Here is a 23,885-nt window from a genome sequence, read left to right on the forward strand (position 1 = left end):
AAGAAGGAAGAGAGAAAGGGAGGAAGGAAGGAGGGAAAGAGAGGGAGAGAGGGAGAGAGGTAGGGAGGGAAAAAGAGGGAGAGAGAGAGAGAGAGAGAGAGAGAGAGAGAGAGAGAGAGAGAGAGAGAGAGAGACTGAAACTGAGAGGTCTTTGAGCAAAGGCTAGATGATCTCTTGAATTGTGTTTTAGAGAGGATTCCCATATAAAGAGAAATGGGACTGAGATCTCTTTCAATTCTGATAAGTCTTTTTAAAAAGGATTCATTTTCCCCAGTGACTCTTCTGACTTCCTTCTTTCTTCAAAGGCTACTATTATCACCTCATTAATTAGGCTTGAAACTTGTAAAGCAACATTTGGTTTCCTCCTCTCCTTTATAACAATGGCTACCCAATACTAGTCCATATCTTATCAATTCTTGATTGTTGATAACATAGTGTTTTTTAGAATCAAGAAATGGTAAGAGTAACCTTGAATTTATCTAAAGTTATTCATAATATGATCATTAAAGGGAAAAACAACATAAGAGAAATTCACAAATATTTCTTTTATTCTTTTCATACATGAAAGCCACATACTCTTCTAACTGGATGTATAGGCATGTACAAAACTTAACCTGAAAAGAAAATTGAAAATATTTAACATTTGTCATACCAATAGCAAAAGCTTTGCCCTTTATATACAGCATCTAATAAAACACGATTTCACTTGCTTTAATTCAGTGTTGAACTTTCCCCAGACTAAATAAAATGAAAAAATCAACTCTTAGCTGAGAGATTTAAGTCCTATTTTAAGAAAGAAAGGTGGTGGTGGAGATAAAAGGAGGGCTAATTCAAGATCTAACAATGCCTACCACCATACTCTTATTTCTAAAACATTCAGTTCTCGACTCCGAGAATTAATACAGGCCATCAGAACAAGTCGCAAATCATATTTTTGCTTAGCAAATAGTCTGAAATTCAAATGAAATACTCTTACCTTGGCAACATTTTCTTTATTTTGTGACATCACTTGTGATTGATTAGCCAATTTGCCTGGCTGTCCAGATTTCCAGTGAAAGCCACTTGACCTTCTGTATATACACAGAGACCAACAAAAATGTAATCACTACATATACTTCTCTTGCTAATGAAAACAAATATATTTTCCCTTTTCCAGGAAATGGAAATCTAGTTTAGGGCATGGAATAGGCTCATGAAATGAACATGATTAATGATATATCCCTAAAGTCATTACACCCTCCATAATTCTGAAAATATAACCCCTTTGATAATGGTCATCTTAAAGTATAAATGACAAGAAAAATAAAGATAAGGATTTCAATTGGGTAACATTTTCCTGCTCCATGGATGATACTACGTCTCATTGAAAATTCTGAGGAGTGTTACTCAGTTTCCCAAACTTCCTGACCAGAATCCAAAATGTAAAATACTGTGGGAAGCAAACAATTTTTTAAAAAATGCAACATTTTGTCACCAAAAGGCAACACAAGCTTCCAGGAAGGCATAACAATGTCATTTTTTTGGAATAGCAGAAGAATTTTCCAAGCAGAGAATTCAACAATCTATTCTTCTGAGAATGAACTGCAGATTCTTTTATCCAGATCAATGGGGTAGGGCAAAAGCTTTCAACTGAATATTCAGAAGTGCCTAAAGTCACTGGTAAATAGCCTAATGTTCCTCATTCAATAGAATAAACCTCTATTAAAGAGCTCCTATCTGAAGAGCACCTCCCTAGCAGCTGGGAAATCAATCAAGTTTCCATAGGATGTGGGCTTAAGCCACATGAAAATAGAAATCTAATATCAGATAGGATACCTACTCTTATAATTACATTGCAAAATGATACCTAATGATGCCACGAAACAGAGCACAAAAATGTCTTGGGAGAGAGAGCATTTGAGTTAAATGTCAGATAGGAATTCAACAAGCAAAGAAGGAAGGGATAGATAGGCCTTATAGAGTCTGGAGTCTAAGAAAATTTTTTTTTAAAAAATTAACATTTTGATAACTGCATTTGAAAATAATTGGTTCTTTCTTTTGTAATACCATCTTTTCTTTTGTGCTTTTAAATCCATTATTCTGAGAAGAAGCCCACTGGCTTCATCAGACTGCCAAAGGGGTCTGTGAGGCAAGAAATAAAGATTAAATGTTGCTCTTCTCAAGAGACAAAATAAAGGAAGCAAAGGAATGGATCCAAGAAATCACTGAGCATGGCTGGTATACAGGGAGGAGCCCAAAGCAGTGAATCAGTTGAGATAGAGATGAGGACACTGAAAACAAGGTGTTGGTCCAAGATTAATCCAGGGCATTTGAATTTAGCTCTTTAAGCAATCAGGAATCACCCAAGACTTGGGAGCAGAAGCATGAGGTTAACAGATTTAAGAGTTAGATGAGTCTTCGGTGTTATGAAGGACAGACTGGAGAGGGATGAAGACAAAGGAGCTCAGAAGACTTTTTAGGAGGTTACTGCCATAATTCAGGTACCCTCCTGGAAGTCCTGCAGAAGGGTCAGCAGGAGCAGATGAGATAGCGCAGAGACAGAATGGATGGAACTTTGTGATGGAAGATTGTGAGAAGATGGAAGAAGGAATTGTCAAAAGCAGTGAGGTTTAAAACATAGAACCTGATTGAATAGCAGCACCACCAAGAGAAGTACTGAATCCTGGGGAGAAGTAGGTTTAAGAGGGGATGGAAGGGGGCAGCTGGGTAGCTCAGTGGATTGAGAGTCAAGCCTAGAGGCAGGAGGTCCTAGGTTCAAATCCAGCCTCAGACACTTCCCAGCTGTGTGACCCTGGGCAAGTCACTTGGTCCCCATGGCCTACCCTTACCATTCTTCCACCTAGGAGCCAATACACAGAAGTTAAGGGTTTAAAAAAAAATTGTTTTTTTAAAAAAGAGGGAATGGAAGGAAATGCATTTATTAGGCATCTACTATATGCCAGAAACTATCCTGAACACTTTATATCTCATTCAATCCTCAAAACAATGAAACGTTTTTTTTTGTTTTGTTTTTTTAATTTTATTTTTTAGAATAAACTTTTCCATGGTTACATGATTCATGTTCTTACTCTCCCCTGCACCCCCTAGCCACTCAATACAATGTTTTTGAGGAGGTATTTTTATGCCCAATTTACAGGTAAGAAATTGAGGTAAACAGTGGTTTACAGACTTGCTCAGGGTCACATGGCTAGTAAGTCTCTGAGTATAGATTTGAATTCAAGTCATTTTGAGGATCTTAGCAGCAGAAAAGAGAGAATAGACATGCAGAGCTGGATCAGAAAAACAAGCCACCCAGGGACAACCAAATGCCAGGAAGATAAGAAAATAGGATTAAGCTATGGTAGAAAAGAGAATGATTGAGGGGGACTACTGGCCCTTTAGGGACACTATAGTGAATTCGGTGTTAAGCCTGAGATCAGAAAGGCTCCTCTCTTCCTCATTTTAAATCTGGCCTCAGACATGTCCTAGATATATGAACCTGGGCGAGTCACTTAAACCTGTTTGCCTCAGTTTCCTCATCTGTAAAATGAGCTTACAAAGGAAAAGGCAAACCACTCTAACATCTTTGCCAAGAAAATCCAAAATGGGGTCCCAAAGAGTCAGACACGTTTGGAACAACCAAACTATACAATATCATCTTGACATTAGTGCTCCATTCACTGCACCACCTAGCTGCTTACATAATGAATTTGATTTAGGCATCATTAAGTCATTCTACTGGTATTTGGTGACAAAGGTTCATACCTCAAAAGAGAAGTCAGGGATGGAGATACAGAGGGTGGAGAGTTATCTCTGTGGAGGAGAGAAATGAAAGCAATGGCTAAGAGGACGGTAAAGGAAGAGTAAAGGGCCAAGGGTAGGACACTTTGAGGTAAGGGTTTATCCTAGAATGTGAAGCCAGTGAAAACATAGAGAAGCGGACACTGGAAAGGTAGAATTGTGGATTGTAGATTATGGCGTCTCTGAAACCAAGAGAAGAGGGATGGGAAGATGAGGAGGACATACCCAAAGGATAATCATGCCCATTTGTCAGAGTGATCACACAAAAGCCTATTGGTTCTGAACAATTTCTGTAAAAAGGGGACAGTAGACAAAGGCAAATGCTGTAAGAAACACGGACGGAGGAGATGGTGTTTTCATCATTACAAGAAGGGATTATTTTATTTTATTTTTTGTATTTTCATCCCCAGCTCTTTTGCACAGTAGGCACTTAATACATGGTCCTTGTTTGATAAAAGGGAAGGCATGAATCTATAGATAACTTTTTCTAGGAGTTCTGCAATGAGGTGATAATAGACATGGGCTGGTGGTTGGACTGTGTAGAGGGCTAAAGGTGAAGCTCTCTGAGGATTAGCAGACTTGTAGGCATATTGGAAGGTGTACGTGATAAGGGACAGACTGAAAAATGAATGATAATATTCTGATTACTTGAGCAAAGCTATGACACAGACAAGTGGAACTTTCCTCTGAGTCTGAAAGGAGGGCAGAGATGGTTTGAAGAGAGGAAAAAAAGTGAGGAAAATCTCAGAAAAATCAAAATTCTAAGTGAAGCCATCTCTTCATCTACTCCAAATTTTCTTATTCAGTCATTTCAGTCATGTCTGATTCTTCATGACCCTATTTGGGGTTTTCTTGGCAAAGATACTGGAGGGGTTTGTTGTTTCCTTCCCCAGCCCATTTTACAGATGAGGAAACTGAGTTTAAACAGGATTAAGTGACTTGCTCAAGATCACACAGCTAGTAAGCTCCTGAGGGCACATTTGAACTTAGATCTGTCTTCCTGACTCCAAATCTGGAGCTCTATCCAGGGCCCCACATAATTGCCGGCTCTAAGTACATGAACTATAGGTATAGTCTTTCCCCACTCTAATGCCCGCTGCACAGGTGCTACAGGTTACTCAAGGAAATGCTGACTCCTCACTCCCACCCCTATCCTCGCCTCCATTAGAGGTATCCCAGAGTTCTTACTCTTCTCTTACATTCTGCCCCAGTACACTGCTCCCAAGTCAACTGTACCGCCATTGTTACCAAGGAAAGCCCAGTCAACTGACCTGTGAATTTTGTCTGCCAAACCCTAATGACCACATGGCCTTTCTGGGTATCATAAAACCGAAGTGGCCTTTCTATTCTGCCTCCTCCTTTAGAATGGCAGCACCCTAAAAAAGGGGCCACCTTCTTTTTCCATATACATCCCCAGAGGTTACCACAGTGGTTGGCACCTAGAAAGGGCTTACTAGTCCATCCTATTAGAGTTGGAAAAGTCGTTAAGAAAAAAAAGGAATAATGGAAAATTGAAAAGAGAACAAAAAGAAATAAAATTGTTTTTATTCGTTAGCAGGTTCAGGGAATGGACTTAATAGACTTTACTGGAAAAGCCAGAAATGACTCATTTTTCTAAGGAAAGTATTTTGCTAGCGTGAAATTAGCATAGAAAATATTTATTCAGAGAATTCCAGAAATTTCACCTACTCTCTTTCTTCTTTCTCTCGGCTCATGCTTGATTGTAATTGCTGAAGTTTCTTCTCCATCTCTTGGGTTTCCAGCTCTAACTGTACTTTCTCCAACCTCAGTTCTCGTACATTCCTGGAGAAACGGGATTGAAATGTAGAGTAGTGACTTGTCTTACTGAAACAAACAAACAAAAAAACAAACAACACTGTAGGTGTGAACAGAAAGAGGTGAAATCATAAAATAGGACACTATTAGCATGCATTTTAACATTTTCCCTTTAAGCAAGTAAATAGAAAGTTTGCAAGTAAGTAGGGAATTTAAGCTAATACAATGGGTTTTTTCTTTCCTAAAAATAAATGTTTCCAAATGTATTATTCAATCTTTAGAATGTTGCATCTATTAATATTTCCCTTACATGCTGTCCTTTTTTAAATCTTAGACTTTTGTTGCTGCTACTGCTTAGCCAGATGTGGAAATTATAAATCATTTTCTTTTATATAGGAATTGTGCCCAGAAAACTCAAATACACTCTAACATAATAATAAGGAAGCATTCAATCTCAAATTTGTTGGCAGATCCAGTGCCTTGACTCCAGAAAGTTTTTTATAGTTATAAAGGGCATTAATCACAATTTTTGCCATCAATTCAAGTATTCTTCAACATGGACAATATTCACAACATAGAAAATATTTGAATTATGAGCTGAACTTTAAAAAATTAAAAAAAAACCTCTTACCTTCCATATTAGAATCAATACTAAGTGATAGTTCCAAAACAAAAGAGTGTTCAGGGCTAGGCAGTGGGGATCAAGTGGCTTACCCAGTGTGTCACTGAGCTGGGAAGTGTCTGAGGACAGATTTGAACCCAGGACTTCCTGTCCCTAGACCTGGTTCTCTATCCACTGAGCCATCTAGCTGCCCCTCCCCCCAGCTGAACTTTAATTTAGTTGTTGAAAACTTAAGTAGTTTATATGAGGTTTCTATACATTGTATATATGAATAAATAAGACACAAACACACATGGCCAGAAAAATAACAAAGCATGTCATGGTATATACCAAAGCCAGATTATTTTATTACCAAAGATCATGATGGCTAAAAACAACAGAGAAAAAATTCTCAGATTAGGCTTTATTCTCTCCTTCCATTTTTTAAAAAAATGTATTTATTAGTTTATTTCAACACCATGATTGATCAAGATACAAGATTGGAGGGAAGGATACAGTGATGGTCAAACTACGGCCTGCGGGCCAGATGCGGCCCCCTGAAATGTTCTATCCGGCTACTGGACATTATTCCTAATCCAAGGAATACAATGAAACTTCGAAAGAGTTGCCTTAGAAACAGACTGACAGATGAGCATTTCCTTTCCTTTGGATCCCTCTTTAAAAAGCTTGCCCATCACTGAAAATCTCTTTCAGGACCTGGGAGAAATGTGAATGTTAAACCTGGTTCCCTTCTATGAAATGCCATACAAGGGAAAAGCAGATACCCTTTGATTCATGTCAATTAATATCAACTGTTGTAAACTGAGAGGAACATCTCATTTAAAATTCAGAACCATTTAATGTAGAAAATAAAAATATAAATGAAATCACAATAAAATTACTCATTTTTCTTCCTTACCATTTCCTCTCTAGAATGATTCAAAATTTTATTACATGCAAACAGGTATATTTCATACTCAAAACAGATCTACAATATTTTTAAATCCTTACCTGCCTCTTTGAATTAATACTATCAGTTCCAAGGTAGGAGAGCAGCAAAGATTAGTCAATTGACGTCAAATGACTTGCCCAGGGTCATAAAATTAGGATGTATCTGAGGTCATATTGGATCCTGGGACTTCCCATCTCTAGGGCTGGCTCTCCATCCACTGAGCCACCCAGTATGGCCCCAGATATAAGATCTTATTGATAAGACAACACATCAAAATCTATGTCATAATAAAAAGCCCACAAACTTTCCCACCATCTACACTATCAGAATTTCTCTCTTCTTTACAAACCTTCCTAGTCCTTATATTCTTCTATGTTTACTTATTATTCTTCATTCAGAAATGAGCAGTGAGTAATTTCACAATGTGGCATCCTGGAATGCCAGCTTAACCTGGAGTTGGGAGGATCAGAGGCTAAAATTCAGCCTCCAACTCATTAACTACATAAATATGAGAAAGTCATTTAACTACCCTGATTCTAATTCATCTCTTCAACGGAAATGATAATGCCTATGGTAGGTACCTCAAAGGGTTTTAGGGAATCTAATTAAATCGTATAGATGACATTTTTGCAAATTGCAAAGCAAAGTAAATGTCTGCTGTTATTTTAAGCAGCAGCTGGTGAACTTGTGATGATAACAAATTTCTCAGAAAAAAAAGGATCCAGTGGATTACAGATTACCAGCTATGAATATTCAGAATTCTGGGGCTCTTAAAACCTAATATTAGCTCCTCTGTAAAATCCTGGGCAATCCAGAGCTTCAATCGTTTAGCAAAGAGTGGTAACTCGATAGGCAGAATGATGACATGAGGTTGTGTGTGTGTGTGTATATACAAAGACATATTTATGTATGTAAACACGGTATTGATCATGTGTCGATATGCACATATATGTATGACTATATATTATCATGCATGTACATATGTTTGTTGTTTCATCATAGCACCACAGATAGGAGCTGCAATACCCTAGAAGCCATCTGCTGAACATAATTAGATTACTTGCCCAATGTGTATAAATACATGTGTGTGCATATGTGTGACATGTGTTTACATGTGTTCAATGAACTCTAGCTAGACAGACATAGATAGATGGATAAATAAATGGATAGATAGATGGATGAATAATTAGAGAGATAGAAAGATAGAAAGATAGAGAGATAGATGGATAGACAGACAAATAGATAGATATAGATAGACAGACAGATAGATAGATAGATAGATAGATAGATAGATAGATAGATCAAAAGAGAAATATACATATGCATGGGCAGAAGTTTTTTACATTAATAAAATTATGCTTCCATGAAAATCCTTAAGTAATGAAGATTGTGTGTGTGTGTGTGTGTGTCTGTGTGTGTGTGTGTGTGTATGTATCCACCAACAGGATCTTTGACAAATCACTTAAAGTCTCTAAGCATCAGTTTTCTCATCTGTAACATTGAAAGATAGATTTGAGGATCTTCAAGGTCTCTTCCAGAGGCAGCTTGATGGCTCATTGGATAAAACATTGTGCCTAGAGTCAGGAAGATCTGAAGTCAAAGTCAGCCTCAGACACTTAAAAGCTGTGTGACCCCGAGGAAGTCACTTCATCCCTGTTTGCCTTAATCTGCTGAAGAAGGAAAGGGCAGATCCCTGTAATATCTTTGCCAAGAAAACCCCATGGGTTGTCTGGTCTACAATTTTGTGAAGAGTTGGACATGGCTCAATAACTAAACAAGGACTCTTTCAGAGGCAGAACAAATATAATATATATATAATATACATATTTATGCATATATACATACATATATATGTACATCAGTTTGTCAATGGAATCAAAATCTCAAAAATGCAGACTTCCTCCACCAGTGCAGATAGCAAGTCACCCACAAGTCCTCATCCTAATAGATGAATCCACATCTCCTCATAAATCCTGCACAGATGCCCCAATCCCTATGCTTGCTTCGGCTCTTCCCATGGGTACCAGGATCCTTTGCTCTCACTCCAGAGCCTATCTTTACTCATGCCAATCTTGGATGAGGCTAGAGCCCCCTTCTGGGGCTGCTCCCCAAACTGCCACTCACCTCGGTGGTTCAGGAACCCAGAGGACCGACGAGTCCTACTCCAGTACCTATAGGTAATCCTGAGGGACCAGGCTTTGGAGACTACTTCTTACACACTTATTGCAGGACTTAATTAGTGACTAGGATAGTCTCACCAGAGCAGTAATTACAAAAACATGACCTCTAAAAGTCAGGTGCTCGCTTGTATGAAAAACACACAGGTGGGTCCCAGGGGAAAGTGGGAACAAACAGCTCAGCAATGGGACACTGTACACAGGGAGAGTAGTTAGAGAGCCATAGTGGAAGACAAGACATTTCTCCAGGTGCCACAAACTCCCAAAAAAACCTTCAACAAAGGAACTGGACATCCAAGATAGAGGTCCGGAAGGCAAGAAAAAGGGACCCAACAAAGTAATGGCCTTGGGAATTTACAGTACAGAATGCTAATCCCTGGAGCTTACTCTAGCCACCTTCTCAGAACATCGCCCTCCATACTCCCTCAATGACACAGGCTTGGCTTCTGGGAGCCACTTGGAATTGTCTATGCAGTGAAATCCCTGCTGGTACAAACCACACAAGAGTCTGTTGCAACAAACAGCAGATCTCAACTGTGCCCCATACAACTGTGCAGAAGACATGGGAAGATGCCTACATTCTGCCAGTGTAGCACCTGGAGGAGTGAATCCAACAGCAATATCATGACACACACGCAAAGAGTCAGGAATTTCTTGAATATTATTTTTTCCTCAGAATGGCTTCACCAATTTATAGCTACACCAACAACTATTAATATGTGTTTTCCCCAAAGTCCTTCCCCTCCAAATACTAAACTGTGAAAGGTACGAATTGACGAATCTTCAATGTAGAGAGACCACTAAATGCCTCAGCTTCACTGGGTTAGGTTATATTGCTTCTAGGATTTATCCAATATCAGACACTCACTAGTTATGTGGCTCTGGGCATGTCCCTTAACTTCTATTTACCTTAATCCTCTGAAGAGGAAAATGACAAACTACTCCAATATCTTTGCAAAGAAAACTCTATACAGAGACATAATTGAAAAATAGCATCATTCCTATTTCAGGTTGCATATTAATGTAAAGAATCCTAAAGAGAAGAAATATTTGTGGGGAGGAAAATCCTTGATGGTTTAAAACTATTTTTAGCTGCTAGGAGTGGCTAGTTGGCACAGCAGATAGAGGACTGCTTTGGAAATTGGGAAAACTCGTCTTGAGTTCCAGGTCAGTCTCCAACACTTCCTAGCTATGTAACCCCCAGGTAAGTCACTTAACCCTGTTTGTCTGAGTTTCCTCATCTATAAAATGAGCTGGAGAAGAATAATGGCAAACAATTCCAGTATCCTTTGCCAAGAAAACCACAAAAGTGGTCATGAAGAGTCAGATATGCCTGAACGAATTGAACAAGAACAGGAAAGTCTCAGAGGAAAAAAATTTAGTCTGGATCAACAGATTTAAATTGAACTTGGAAACACCAGAAAACCTTGGAAGTGTAGGGCGTTAGCACAATTTACTTCCTCTCTAGCTTATTCCTGAGAGCTTCCTTCCATCCTAGGCTCATTCAAAATTCAGTCTCCTGCTGCTGGGATGGATGAGGGTATTGGGTGCCTCCTACATCTTCTTTGAATTATATAGCATGATAGTAATAGCCCATACTTGTGTATTATATGAAGAGTTCTCTTAGAACAATCTGGAGACATAGCTATGAGAAGTATCATTATCCCCATTTTAGAGATGATGAAACTAAACATTGAAGAGCCAAAATAATTTGTTCACTGTTAAATTGGTAGTCAGTATCAAGATAGGGACTTGAAAGTGGGTCTTCTAACTATATGCTTAATGGTCCTTACAGCATAACACACAGCTTAGAGGTCTCCCTAAATCTCTATTTCTTTCTAAAGTAATTTTTATACTTTGAATGAGAAAACATTACTTTGAGTCATAAAAACCCTCATGGTGGATTTTTCTCATCTCTATCTGAGATTCTTGGCTAAGTATTCTTGTCTATATCCAACGTTCTCCTTCAGTTATTTTAGTGCCCAAATACTATTCTTCTTTCTTCCTCATTTTCTCAAATATAGATGAATTAGGTATGAAGCATTCATATTTATGTCTTGGAATACTTAGATAGAAAGTGAAGGCTTAGAAAAATGGAATTATGGATGCATAGCATTTGAGTCATAGTGGAAACTAAAATTAAAAAGATATATTAAAAACACTTACATTCTGACATCCTCAAACTTTCATAATTATTTCAATTACAATTAATGGAACATATTCACTTACTTCGCTTTTAATTTTACAGAGTTTCCAGATTTTCCCCATGGAAGAACTATAAAATCATTGGTGTTCATGACTTATGATGAAATAGTATCTTCTCCAAAGTATTCAGATTCCTGAAATCTTTTATGGCATAAGACCTGGTCATCAAATGGAATAATTATGTTTTAGCCAAAAAAAGGATAAAATGCAAGTCAAAACTACACATACACAATGAAAAATGTTAAAAAGAATTCATGATGACGTGCTCCAACTAAAATTCTCCTATGGAACAAAGGAGATGCTGTGTTTAATGAATAAAGACACCTTCAAGTAAAGGGCAAACCTTTAATATGCAATCATCTTAAAAGGAAAAAGTCATTAGAAACACATTAAAAACAGTAAGTCTAGCTTCTTTTTTAATACAAACCACAAGGTAGGGGGACTGGGAGGAGAGGAGTTAAGCCAACATTAAACATGTATAAGAATTGGGGTATATAATTCACAACAATGTCAATGCAGCTGGACTAAAATTATGATTTAAGATTGCAAAGTGCTCTCCTTCAAAACAATACTGGTTATCGAAGTACTATTTACTATAGCTATTTAAATCCATTTTATGAATAAGGAACTAAAGCAGGAAGGCAGAGATTTGTCTAAATGTCTGAAAATGTTGAAGTCAGGGTTAAAGTCTGTGTCTCCAGACCCTGCTGTCAGTATCCTTTCTACTATGCCTACAATCTCACCTATGATAAGACTTCAAAAATCCCTCATTTGATCAATGTCAATTCTCCTTCCATTGATAGAAATTTCAATCCCTATTCACTTTTATGGACTTCAGAATCCACTATGAATTCATCCTCTCAATCCTCAATCAACAAGCATTTATTAAACACCTACTGTGTACCAGGCATGAATGTAAATGGTGATATACAAAGACAAAATGGGGAAAAATCCATATTTTAAAGAATTTATGCTCTTCGGGGAAGAAATTTGTTTAAATAGTCTTTTATATGGGAGAAAATAATGTGTAATAATTAAAATAAAGAAAAATAGTAAGAGATAGTGGACACTAATAGTTGGTGAAACTGGAAGAGTAGCATGGAAAAGATGGTGCTTTGAATATAGTCTTGAAGAAAGACCAAAACAATATGGTGGAGGTATTAAAGAAGCACACATTCCAGGCATAGTAGACAGCCAGGATAATGCACAGACAATGGGAGATTAAATTACATTAAGCATTTGTCATGAGTTTATGAAGCACTTACTGTATATATATATACATATATACATATATACATATATACACACATATATATATATATATATATCAGACACTGTGAGAAGTGCTAGGAATGGAACACATACTGAGGATAGGTCACTGAGACTCCAGGACCTACTATTTCTGACAGGTTCTTTGGTTAAAAATATGACAGTGTTATCACTGCATTAGCAAAAAAGAAGACTTCACAAGATTTTGTTGAAATAACTTGTTCCCCTTTACACAGAAACATAAGCAAATAATGTGTATAATGTACACTGTAAAAAAACTGGTTGAATTTGGCTTCCTTTTAAAAAAAAGTACATTCCCAAATGCTGTTCCACCTTAATAATGACTGTTTTAAGTGCAAATTGGTCAAATTATTTTGTGCATTTCACATCAATCAATGTAATAAATGAAGTTTCCTCTCTCTTAAATGGTTCATCAAACATGAAAGTTTCTTCTTTTTTTTTCTTTTTTGGTATTATGAAGACAAGAAGATTATATGTTGGAGTCACGCTCAGTTAAAGCCAACAGAGAAATAGTCACCTTTGTTGGGGTACCAAAATAGTAAGCAATGTTACTCTGGTAAAGTACCAATTTCTGATCCAAAAATTTCCTAAGGATAAAACACAAAGTTCTGATTCAGAACTCAAAAATAAGTCTTATGATTTCCAGTGATGATGATGATGATGGCAGGATCCTGAAAGGCTTTTGAGCATGTTATTACTTTTTCTGGCACTATATTCATTAGATTATAAGATATTGAAATATGACCTATTATTGACTGACTTGAAGGTCCCACAATACATGTTCCCAGTCTAAGTTAATGGACTATAAGCATTCAATAGAATGAGGCGAGGAAAAATAGGAAGGCCTGAAAAGCTGGACAATTCCATCAGCACATACACTGTCACAATGAGTCACCCTGCCTTACAGGCAAACTTAATATCTGCCCCTAATATCTATAATCTTATTGGAACTCCTTAGGAGAAAAGGAGGTTAAGAAAAGTACTTTATTCAAGTACATTAAAGTTTATAAATGGAACGTTTAAGGGAAAAATGGTTCATTTCAAAACCTGAGTACTTTTAAAACTGTAGACCCTTTGAGAGTCCATTAACCATAAGAGTTTCTCTACCATGTACTTAAGTGAGTTAACATTGGCAGCTATATGGTATCCTCACTAATTTCGAGCACAGCAAAGCAAAGAGGTTTTTGTGGTTATTAAAATAAACTCAATTTAAAAGTTTTACATTTTTATCTTATGGAATTTCACTTTAATATTTCTTCAATATTGGCCTTATAGTGTATAAAATTTTTAGAGCTGGAAGGAACCTCAGAGATCATCTAATCCAGTGGTATTGAACTCACATAGAAATAGGAGCCACTACTGTGTACATAAGGAGCTCCCCAGGCTTCATACTGACTTTGTTTTATAATGTAACATTATCTCTGTTTTATTGTATTTTGATTTAGTTTGTGAAATATTCCTCAATTACGTTTCATTCTGGGTTGGGCTGCACTCACGAGTGGGCTACATGCAAGCCAGCCATGTATTTGACATTTCTATCTGATTTAGACCAACCACCCCAAAGAGTTAAGCTTCAGACCCAGGTGCTCTGGGCCCCAATGCAGTGGTTCTTCCTTGGCATTCCGTTCCCCTTCCAGCTTCAGGGTCCTCCTCACCTTGGACCACATCTTTGATCTAGCCTCTTTTTCTAATGCTAAGTTTGTTCTGGAACCTCCATTTTGGGAAGGTCATAGGTTGGCCATCCTTCATCCACCCTTTGTGGCTATACTTCTAACTCTCTGCCCTCTATCCCTTATACCTTCAAGCTCCATTTTGTATCTATCCCCCTAGAATGCAAGCATAGAGGGCTGCCCCTGGAGCCTGAAAGACTTGAGTTTAATCAGTGTGTGACTCAGGACAAGTCAGTGCTCTAGGCAACTAGGACTAGAGATGGCGTTGGGTGTTTCTTCATCCGACCATTCCCTTCCCCAGTGAAATTACAGGTTAGTTGTTACCCTAACTTATGTAAACTATCCAAAACCATAGTAAATGAAGCTTGATTACATCTGTCACAGCACTCTGTATTTGAGGCTATCTTGCCAATAAATGATCATTTTCCCAATACAAAAATCAGACACAAAACTTGATTCTAAAACAGTCACTTTTATCTAGAAAAAAATCTTCTTTCCTCAATCTGTGGAGGAAGTGGCAAGATTTCTAAAAATCCCTCCCATCTCCAAATTCTGTGGCCACATAATCCCATGAATTGCATATTGTGTCTTTACAAAAATTACCTATATCCTTTAAGCAAGTTGTTGATAGAAGTATTCTTTCTTCTAGCACACTTTAAAATCTGTAACAAATAAGAAAATTTAGAGAATCTATTATGATTTTGAAAGTCATATTTGCTAAGTTTTACAACAATGTTTTTGATAGCATAAATAGTTTTTCAATTTCGAATATCAAGCCAATTATATAGTCATTAAATGGCTTCCCGTCGCTACAGAATCAAGTTCAATGTCCATATTCCTAGGACTGGCACCCAGGCTTCTCCCTCTACCATCTTCCCCCACCCTACCTCCTAAGCTTATTTCCCTAGAGCTTTCCATGTGCTTCAATTAAAATCACCTACTTAATATCCCCTGAATATGTCCTCCTCAGAGCTTTTGTTCATGCATTTCAGAAATACTCTTTTCTCCTTCCTTCTCTGCTTAATTAAATAATATTCTGCTTCTTTAATTTATGGACCAGAAGCTCCATTCTGCCATGAAACTTTTCTACTAAAGAGTCATGATTTCTTCTGCCTCAAAACTCCTCCACCCTTCTAAACATGTCCATTCATTTGAGTGCTATATGTCACCTTGCCTTGGGTTATGTCCAATCCTCTCAATTGCACTACAAGCCCTGGTAGGTGAGGAATCCATAACTCTTTGTCCTCCCATCTTTATACATAAATGCTGAATGCATCTGTCACTTGTTGATAAAATGTCCTTAATGATCTAAACAAAATATGAAAAAAGCTTATAATCCCTTCTATTCTGACTTCTGATCCAGACTTTATGTGTTCCTTTCTCTGGCACAAAATGAAATAAAGGAGTTGTGAGAATCAAAAAGCCTGTATAGAGGGATGGAAAATGGAAATGATGGGGTTTTTATTATTTTACTTCAATACTTCCCAGATCTGCAATTTCAAGGGTGTGGGTCTTTCCTCTTTTAACTAAGAGTCCAACCACTCTATGCTTTAGTAAATGGTCTTGATGAGTGGCCGAAAAACTCATCACCCTAAAAGCTAATCTGGGGACTCCCTTATCAAACTGCTCAAATCTGAAAACTTTGCAGTTTGATAGGACCTGCTATATTCCAAAGTCATAGCCTTTAAGAACCTCCGTACCACGATGTGACATCCAAGCGGGATTTTTAATAAAAAGTGTTTTGTTTTTTATTAGAGGTGATACTTTGTGAAAATCCCACAATTCAATTCAACCTTTACTAAGTACTTATTAAGAAATGCTGCCTAACATAGCAGCGAGAGGACTTGCCTTGAAATCAGGAAAACTTGGCCTTAAGTCAAGTCTATGACACATTGGCCTGGGCAAGATCTTGGGCAAAATAAGGCAACCTCTCGATGCCTCTAAAACTGAACTGCATAGAAGAAAAAGTCTTTGTTTCTATAAGGTTTACTCAGTCCAAAGATAGATGGATGGATAGACAAAAATAGATGTTTGACAGATGAAAGCTAATGTTTCAAAAATCTCATGTTTTCTAGGTTTTATAGTAAAAATTTTTCAATCACTAAAATTTTTTTTTTTGCATTTCAACTATCAGGTCATCTATTCTGGTCCTTAAATGCACTTACTGCAAAATGATGTTTGATATCTAAATTATTACAACTGACACTTACGGACCTTCTTCCATGAGAGAGACAGAGAATGAGAGAGACAGAGAATAAGAGAGAGAGAGAGAATAAGAGAGAATAAAAGAAAGAGAGAGAGAGAGAGAGATGTATGCATATATTTGGTCCAGTCCATGACATTTAATAATGTATCATGGCACTGCTACGTGCTGGAAATTAGATTGTGATTTTTATGATACAGGAACTCCAATGCAGGTCAACCCCTTCATTGCCATCTCTAGTCTTAGAAAATTGCCTAAAGATGGGTCTCTGACTTATGGGATTTCAGTTCCTTGCTGCGGGTTCACCCTAGAACCTGCCTCAAAACTTGGGGTCTTCTCACTCTGAAATATCCATCCACCAGGCCAGTCCCCTTTTCCCATTGGTCCTTTTGTTCCTCTTGGAGCCTTCATTTTGCAGAAGTACCCAAAGCTGGTCAGCCTTAATTTTCTTTCCAGCAGTGTTTTTGTGTTGTCTTCCTGAACTAGACTGGATGCTCCTTGAGGGCAAGAACTGTTTCTTTCAGCTTGTATTGGAATCTCTAGTTCTTAGCACAGTGCCTGGCTGGTAAGTACTTACACAATGTAACTTGAATAGGAATGGACCTGAGATTTTAGTTGGATAACCTCCATTTTGGGAAAGGAAACACCTCTTGCAGATGGAGGTCAATACCTTCTCTTGAAATCTACATTCTCAAAGAGATGCCTAGAGGATAAAGGGGATTGAATGACCTCCAAGGGAACATGGCCAGGAAATGTCAGGGATGAGACTTGAACCTAGGTCATCTTTGGCCAAAGTCAGCTGTCTATTTTACTAATCCTGCTGCCTGGTTTAGGCTACTAAGGCAAAAGAGAAACGGTCACTGCCTTCAAGGAGTTTACATGCTCATCCAGACATCCACAGTGAGTTCCATGAAGTGGGAGGAGCCCACTTGATCAGACCAAAGGAGATAAATCCCTTCCTAAGAGAACTTAGTCAAATCTGCTTTCTGACACTTTTCTCAGATAGGTCATTTTTATCTCTTTGCACCTCAGTTTCCTCAAGTGTAAAATGAGGGAATTGAACAAAAGACCTAGGCACATCAATGATTCTTTGTGACCCACACACCCCTTTCCAGATCTATAAAAGAACAAGAATGGACAAAATGACCTCTGATACCTCAGATCCTTCTACAATCCTACTAGGTCTAAGGACTGGGACAAGCATCTTCAAAGACACTTTGCCTCATCTATAAAAGGAAAAGACTGGACTAAGGAAGGTCTCTGGTGGCATAGTTAGAACACAAGCATCTCTGTCCCACCCCTGACATATTCTGGCTCTGTTGTCCCTTGGTGGGGGTCATTCAACCTTCTCAGTTTTCTGAGCATTTCCTCTGCAGGAGGCATTTCCTTTTCCTAAATGGTAAAGTCACAGGTAAAATGAGACTTGGACTAGCTGATCCTTCTAGCAGCCAATTTGTTGGGGGAGGTCCTCTCACACACAAACGCCCACCCCAGGTGTCTGCTTCCTCCTCTTAAAAGGAAGGAGGCAGCCAGTAAGTCTTCCACTCAATTAACTGTGAGTCTTGGAAGGTATCTCTGGACCCTTTCCTCCAGTGTGAAAAGGAGGTACGACCTTCATCAATGATCCTTCCGTTATTCTCTAGTAGTTGTGACCAGGGATTGGTTTTGATGGTGTCTGATCTGTGGGAATGCTGGAAGCACAATTGATAAGAGTGCTGGCTTAAGACACTTAATAGCTGAATGACCCTGAGCAAGTCAGTGTTTGCCTCAGTTTCCTCAACTGTAAAACGGGGGTATTGAGGGCAACTGTTTCTGAGGGTTGTTTCAAGAATCAAATGAGATGTTAGTAAAAGCGCTTGGCACAGTGACTGGCATACAATTGGCGCTATTTATATGTTTATTCCTTTCCCTTTCATCCCACTGTGTGACCAGATGGGGGGAAATTCTTTCGCTTCCTTCTTGAACCTCAGTTTTCCCATCTGTAAAAAAAGGGTCGGGGTGGATACCTGGGCAGGTGGTCAGTCCCTCCCTGCTCCAGCCCCGAGTCCCAGGGCACTAAAGGGCGGGTGACGACCGGTGTGGGGGAGGGGCGGAAGGGGCCGCGTCCTTAGCCCAGGCGGGCAGGTTAACAACAGTCGCCACCTCCTCACCCCAGCTCCACTGCCCCTCAGCGCTCCCTCAGCCCCCGCCGCACACACCGTTACTGTCCCTGGCTCGATAGTCGCCCCCCAACCCCCGCTTCCACGGCCGCCTTGGAGCTTGGATTGCCCGCCCCGAGCCCCGCGGGCCGTTTCCGAACCCTGCCTGGACCCGACACCCACCTGCGCGCCACGGCTCCTCCATAGCCAGCGCCGCCTGCTAGGGCGGGCCGCCCCGCCCCGCGCCGTAGGGCGCCTCCACCTTTGTCTCCCTGGTTACCTGGAGACGCGCCGTGGCCATGGCAACCCCTCCCCGCTGGACTGTACCATTCGCCCTCCGGGCCGCGGGGAGAGGACAACTGCGCGTTCCAAGCAGGCCAGGTCTAAGGGGAGAAAGGTGCTCCGCCCCCACACACTTCCCACCCACCCCCCACCCCCCCACTCCCCTCCAGGACAGGAGAAAGAGAAGAACGTACACTCTTTGCACAGTCATCATTTCTGTGTTTCTCTCCCCAGCGTCTATGTGGCTCAATAAACAACAATTTAAAAAGCACTGTATAATCTCCTTGATCCTCACAAGAACCCTGGGAGGGACTGCTATTCTTAGGCCGTTTTACAGATGAGGAAACTGAGGCTGAGGGCGGGTCCCTCTTAATCAATCACGAAGCTGAGCCTCATTTCTGAGGCACCATTTGAAAGTGCTTCCTGACTCCAAGTACCGTCCGGAATCCAGAGTCCCCCCTACTAGACATGACTGTGGGCAGATGACCTAACTTTATGAGTGAATAAATTATAAGGATAAATTGGCCCTGCCAAGGAACACTAAAAGCCTTTTGCAACCCAATCTCATTTACATTTATGAGCCTCTCCCTGCATCTGTGGAACAGAGCAACAGCCAGAAATTGTTATTAAGGTGAGACCTTATAAAAAGTACTCCAAAGCAAAATCCCGAGCCCTTCCTTCTCCAACCTATGAGCGACAAAGTGAAAAGCAAATGAAAAATAAAACAACAGCCCCAGAAAATAATGTGCTGTGGGCAGAGGCATAATCATTTTTAGTACATTTAACATAATGCATATATTGACTTTTCAAATAACTTACTTTCTTTTTTGATACAAGATCTTCCCATTATAGGAGTATGCTGAAAAAAAATTTAAAAACAACTTTTTTTTTTTTTTTTTTACCCTTACCTCCTGTCTTAGAATCAGTGCCAAGTATTGGTTCCAAGGCAGAAGGATGATAAGGGCTAGGCAACTGGGGTCAAGTGACTTGCCCAAGGTCACACATCTAGCAAATGTCTGAGGTCACGATTAGCCATGTAGCTGCCCCAATAACCATCTCTTTTCCAAAATGTGTAAACAACATAGTTTTAATTTTAATTATTAATATTTTCTCCATTGATTTCTTTTTCTCTTATTCTAGTATTTCAGTTTTTTTTTAAATTTTTTTAAAATACTTTTCCATGGTTACATGATTCACGTTCTTTCCCTCCCCTGGCAAACTCCCCCCCACCCCCCACCATCATAGCCAACACATAATTCCACACTGGGTTTTACATGTTAAATTGATCAAGAACTAATTCTATATTATTGATAGTCGCACTGGGGTGGCTGTTTAGAGTCTACATCCCCAATCTCATCCCCATCGAACCATGTGTTCAAGGAATTTTTTTTTTCTTCTGTGTTTTTACTCCTACAATTCTTCCTCTGAATGTGGAAAACATTCTTTTTCATAAGTCCTTCAGAGCTGTTCTGGATCATTGCATTGCTGCTAGTACAGAAGTCCATTACATTTGACTGTACCACAGTGTATCCATCTCTGTGTACAATGTTCTCCTGGTTCTACTCCTTTAACTCTGCATCAATTCCTGGAGATCTTTCAAGTTCACATGGAATTTCTCCAGTTCATTATTCCTTTGAGCACAATAGTATTCCAACACCAACAGAAATCACAGTTTGTTCAGCCATTCCCCAATTGAAGGACATTCCCTAATTTTCCAATTTTTGCCTCCACAAAGAGGATAGCTATAGATATTTTTGTACAAGTCTTTTCCCCTACGATCTCCTTGATGTATAAACACAGCAGTGGTATGGCTAGATCAAAGGGCAGGCAGCCATTTAGCGCCCTTTGAGCATAGTTCCAAATTGCCATCCAGAATGTTTGGATCAATTCACAACTCCACCAGCAATGCATGAATGTCCCAATTTTGCTACATCCCCTCCAACATTTATTACTTTCCTTTGCTGTCATGTTAGTTAATCTGCTAGGTGTGAGGTGATACCTCAGAGTTGTTTTGATTTTTTTTATACAATTGATTTAGCTCCTTATATATCTGAGTAATTAGACCTTTGTTAGTTTTTGTTATAAAGATTTTTTCCCCAATTTGTTGCTTCCCTTCTAATTTTGGTTGCATTGGTTTTGTTTGAAAAAAAAAACCTTTTTAATTTAATATAATCAAAATTATCTATTTTACAATTTATAATTTTTTTCTAATTCTTGCTTGGTTATTAAATCTTTCCTTTCCCAAAGATCTGACACGTATACTATTCTATGCTTGCCTAATTTACTTGTAATTTACTTCTTTATATTCAAGCCATTCACCCATTCTGAATTTCCCCCTGAGTACTGCTTTGGCTGCATCCCACAGGTTTTGTAGGATGTCTCATCATTGTGGTTCTCTTCAATGAAATTATTAATTGTTTCTATGATTTGTTCTCTAACTGATTTTGGAGAATTATATTATTTAATTTCCAATTAATTCTTGATTTGTCTATCCACATACCCTTAGTAATTATTTTATTGCATTATGATCTGAAATGGTTGTATTTATTATTTCTGCTCTTTTGTATTTGTTTACCGTGTTTCTATGCTCTAGTATACGGTCAATGTTTGTGAATATACTATGTGATCCTGAAAAGAAGGTGTATTCCTTTTTGTCCCTATTTATTTTTCGCCACATACCTATTAACTCTATTTTTCTAGGATTTCACTTACCTTTCTTTACCTCTTTCTTATTTATTTTCTGGTTTGATTTATCTAGATATAATAGAGGAATGTTTAGGTCTCCCAATAGTATAGTTTTACTATCTATTTCCTCCTTGAGCTCTGCCAGTTTCTCTTTTAGAAATTTGGATGCTATATCATTTGGTGCATACATGTTGAGTACTGATATTTCCTCATTGCTATACTGCCTTTTATCAAGGTGTATTTACCTTCCCTATCTCGTTTAATCAGATCTATTTTTACTTTTGCTTCATCAGATAACATAATTACAAATCCTGCCTTCTTTTTCTCATTTGAAACCCAATATATTTTGCTCCAGCCTTTAACTTTTACCCTGCGAATGTCTATCTACCTTATATGTGTTTCTTGTAGACAACATATGGTAGGATTTGGGTGTCTTATCCACTCAGCTATTTGCTTCTGTTTTACGTGAGAGTTCATCCCATTCACATTCAGAGTTATTATTGTCACCTGTGTATTCTCCAACATTTTGATATATTCCCCTAGTTCTGCCCTTTCTTCTTTTGCTATTTCCTTTTAAACCACTGCTTTGCTTTTAATCAGTTCCCCTTATCCAGCCCCTTAGTTTAATTCCCTTTCTGCCCCTCCCTTTTTATTTTCCTAATTATTTTTATGGTCTATTAAATTCCCTCCCCCCCTCTCTTTCCCTCCCTTTTTAACTCCCCACTACCCGCCTTGGTTTTTCCCCCTATGACTTTCCCTGTAGGGTGAGATAGAGTTCAGTATCCCAATGGATCTAGCTGCTCTTCCCTATCAGAATTGATTCCACTGAGAATAACATTTAAGTATTACCTACGAACACTCTCTTCCTCTCCTTCTAATAACAGTATTCATCCCCTCCCCTTCCCATGTGCCTCTTTGTGTGGTATAGATTACCTATTTTTTCTTATTCCTTCAAGTTTCTCTTGGTGTCATCTTCTACTCCCCCCTTTACTTTTTTCATATCTTCTTAAATCATTTTGTGCCCCAACCCTCTCCCTATGAGCAATTCTTCTATTTACTGTAATGGGGAATACAAGTTTTGAGAGTTACACATAACATTTTCCCTATAGGAATACAAATAATTTGATCTCATTGAAGCCCTTAAAGCAGCAAATTAAAAAAAAAACTCATGTGGTAAGTTTAAAGCCTGAATCTTCCTAAACTTCTCTTAAGGAACTTCCCTTTAATAGAGACTCTATGAATGAAGCTTTGCTTCAATCACCTCCAGGCCTCTGGCCCTCTGACTCTGGGCTGAAGGTTAAATCTACCTGGATTAATTAAAGGATTATAGTAATTTATCTGCTGTGTTAGATTCTTATTTCCTTATTTCCTTTCTCTCTTCTCAATTGTAAATAAACTTCCATAACATCAATATTGACTTATGGTTATTCCTCAATTGAGAATATTTCCCCTGGTGACCACCTTTTAATATATTGAACCCAAAAAACCCTTTACTCCCTTACACCAGAATGACTAAATAAAGGAAACCCATGTTTAACAAGGAACGAGAGGGAGGGAAGAAGGTAATTTCATTCTAATAATCATTCTTATATGAGAACACAAGAAATCATATACCCTTGGACTAAAGAGAATGAGCCATTTTAGAGCCCTAAAAAGTAGGTTAGGAGGCTTATGTGTTAACTAGTCCAGGGATGGAAATATGTGTGCTTCTGATTTCCTCTCTCATATGTATTACTTCTCCATTTCTTTATACTTTTTCCCATTTTTTCAAACTCCAGGATCTAAGAGGACATATATAGATGGCAAAAGATCAAATGTCAAACCAGGGCATCAAGGGATGAAGATGACATATAAAGAAAAGGGGAAGAAAGGCACAAGGGAGTGAGTAAAGACATATTTAAAATCAAGTAGAGAATAAATAAGGTAAAGACCAAGGAGATCCCTTGCAAACTGCACCCCTAATGACCACCAGATCTATATATCTGCCCTGTAGGTGGATCTTCCTCTTGATAGATAGAGAGGTGTGTAGATTGATAGGTAGGGGAGAGAGAGAGAGAGAGAGGGGGAGAGAGAGAGAGAGAGAGAGAGAGAGAGAGAGAGAGAGAGAGAGCTGTCTCTTATACACA

At 38.7% G+C, this 23,885-nt stretch overlaps 1 protein-coding gene across 1 annotated transcript in view; it reads right to left on the bottom strand.

Annotated features, from left to right (window-relative positions):
• Positions 1 to 11,583, bottom strand: part of ZBBX (zinc finger B-box domain containing) — a 127,254-nt gene extending 115,671 nt beyond the window's left edge. The window contains exons 1-3 of the mRNA XM_044669540.1: positions 11,516 to 11,583; positions 5,470 to 5,583; positions 977 to 1,070 (exon numbers count right to left, since the gene is read on the bottom strand). Coding sequence (XP_044525475.1) covers positions 977 to 1,070; positions 5,470 to 5,583; positions 11,516 to 11,583 — 276 coding nt within the window. The remainder of the gene's footprint in view (positions 1 to 976; positions 1,071 to 5,469; positions 5,584 to 11,515) is intronic.
• Between the last annotated feature and the right edge of the window lie 12,302 nt (positions 11,584 to 23,885).

The sequence above is a fragment of the Gracilinanus agilis genome, chromosome 3, assembly GCF_016433145.1.
Source record: "Gracilinanus agilis isolate LMUSP501 chromosome 3, AgileGrace, whole genome shotgun sequence".
NCBI lineage: Eukaryota > Metazoa > Chordata > Mammalia > Didelphimorphia > Didelphidae > Gracilinanus > Gracilinanus agilis.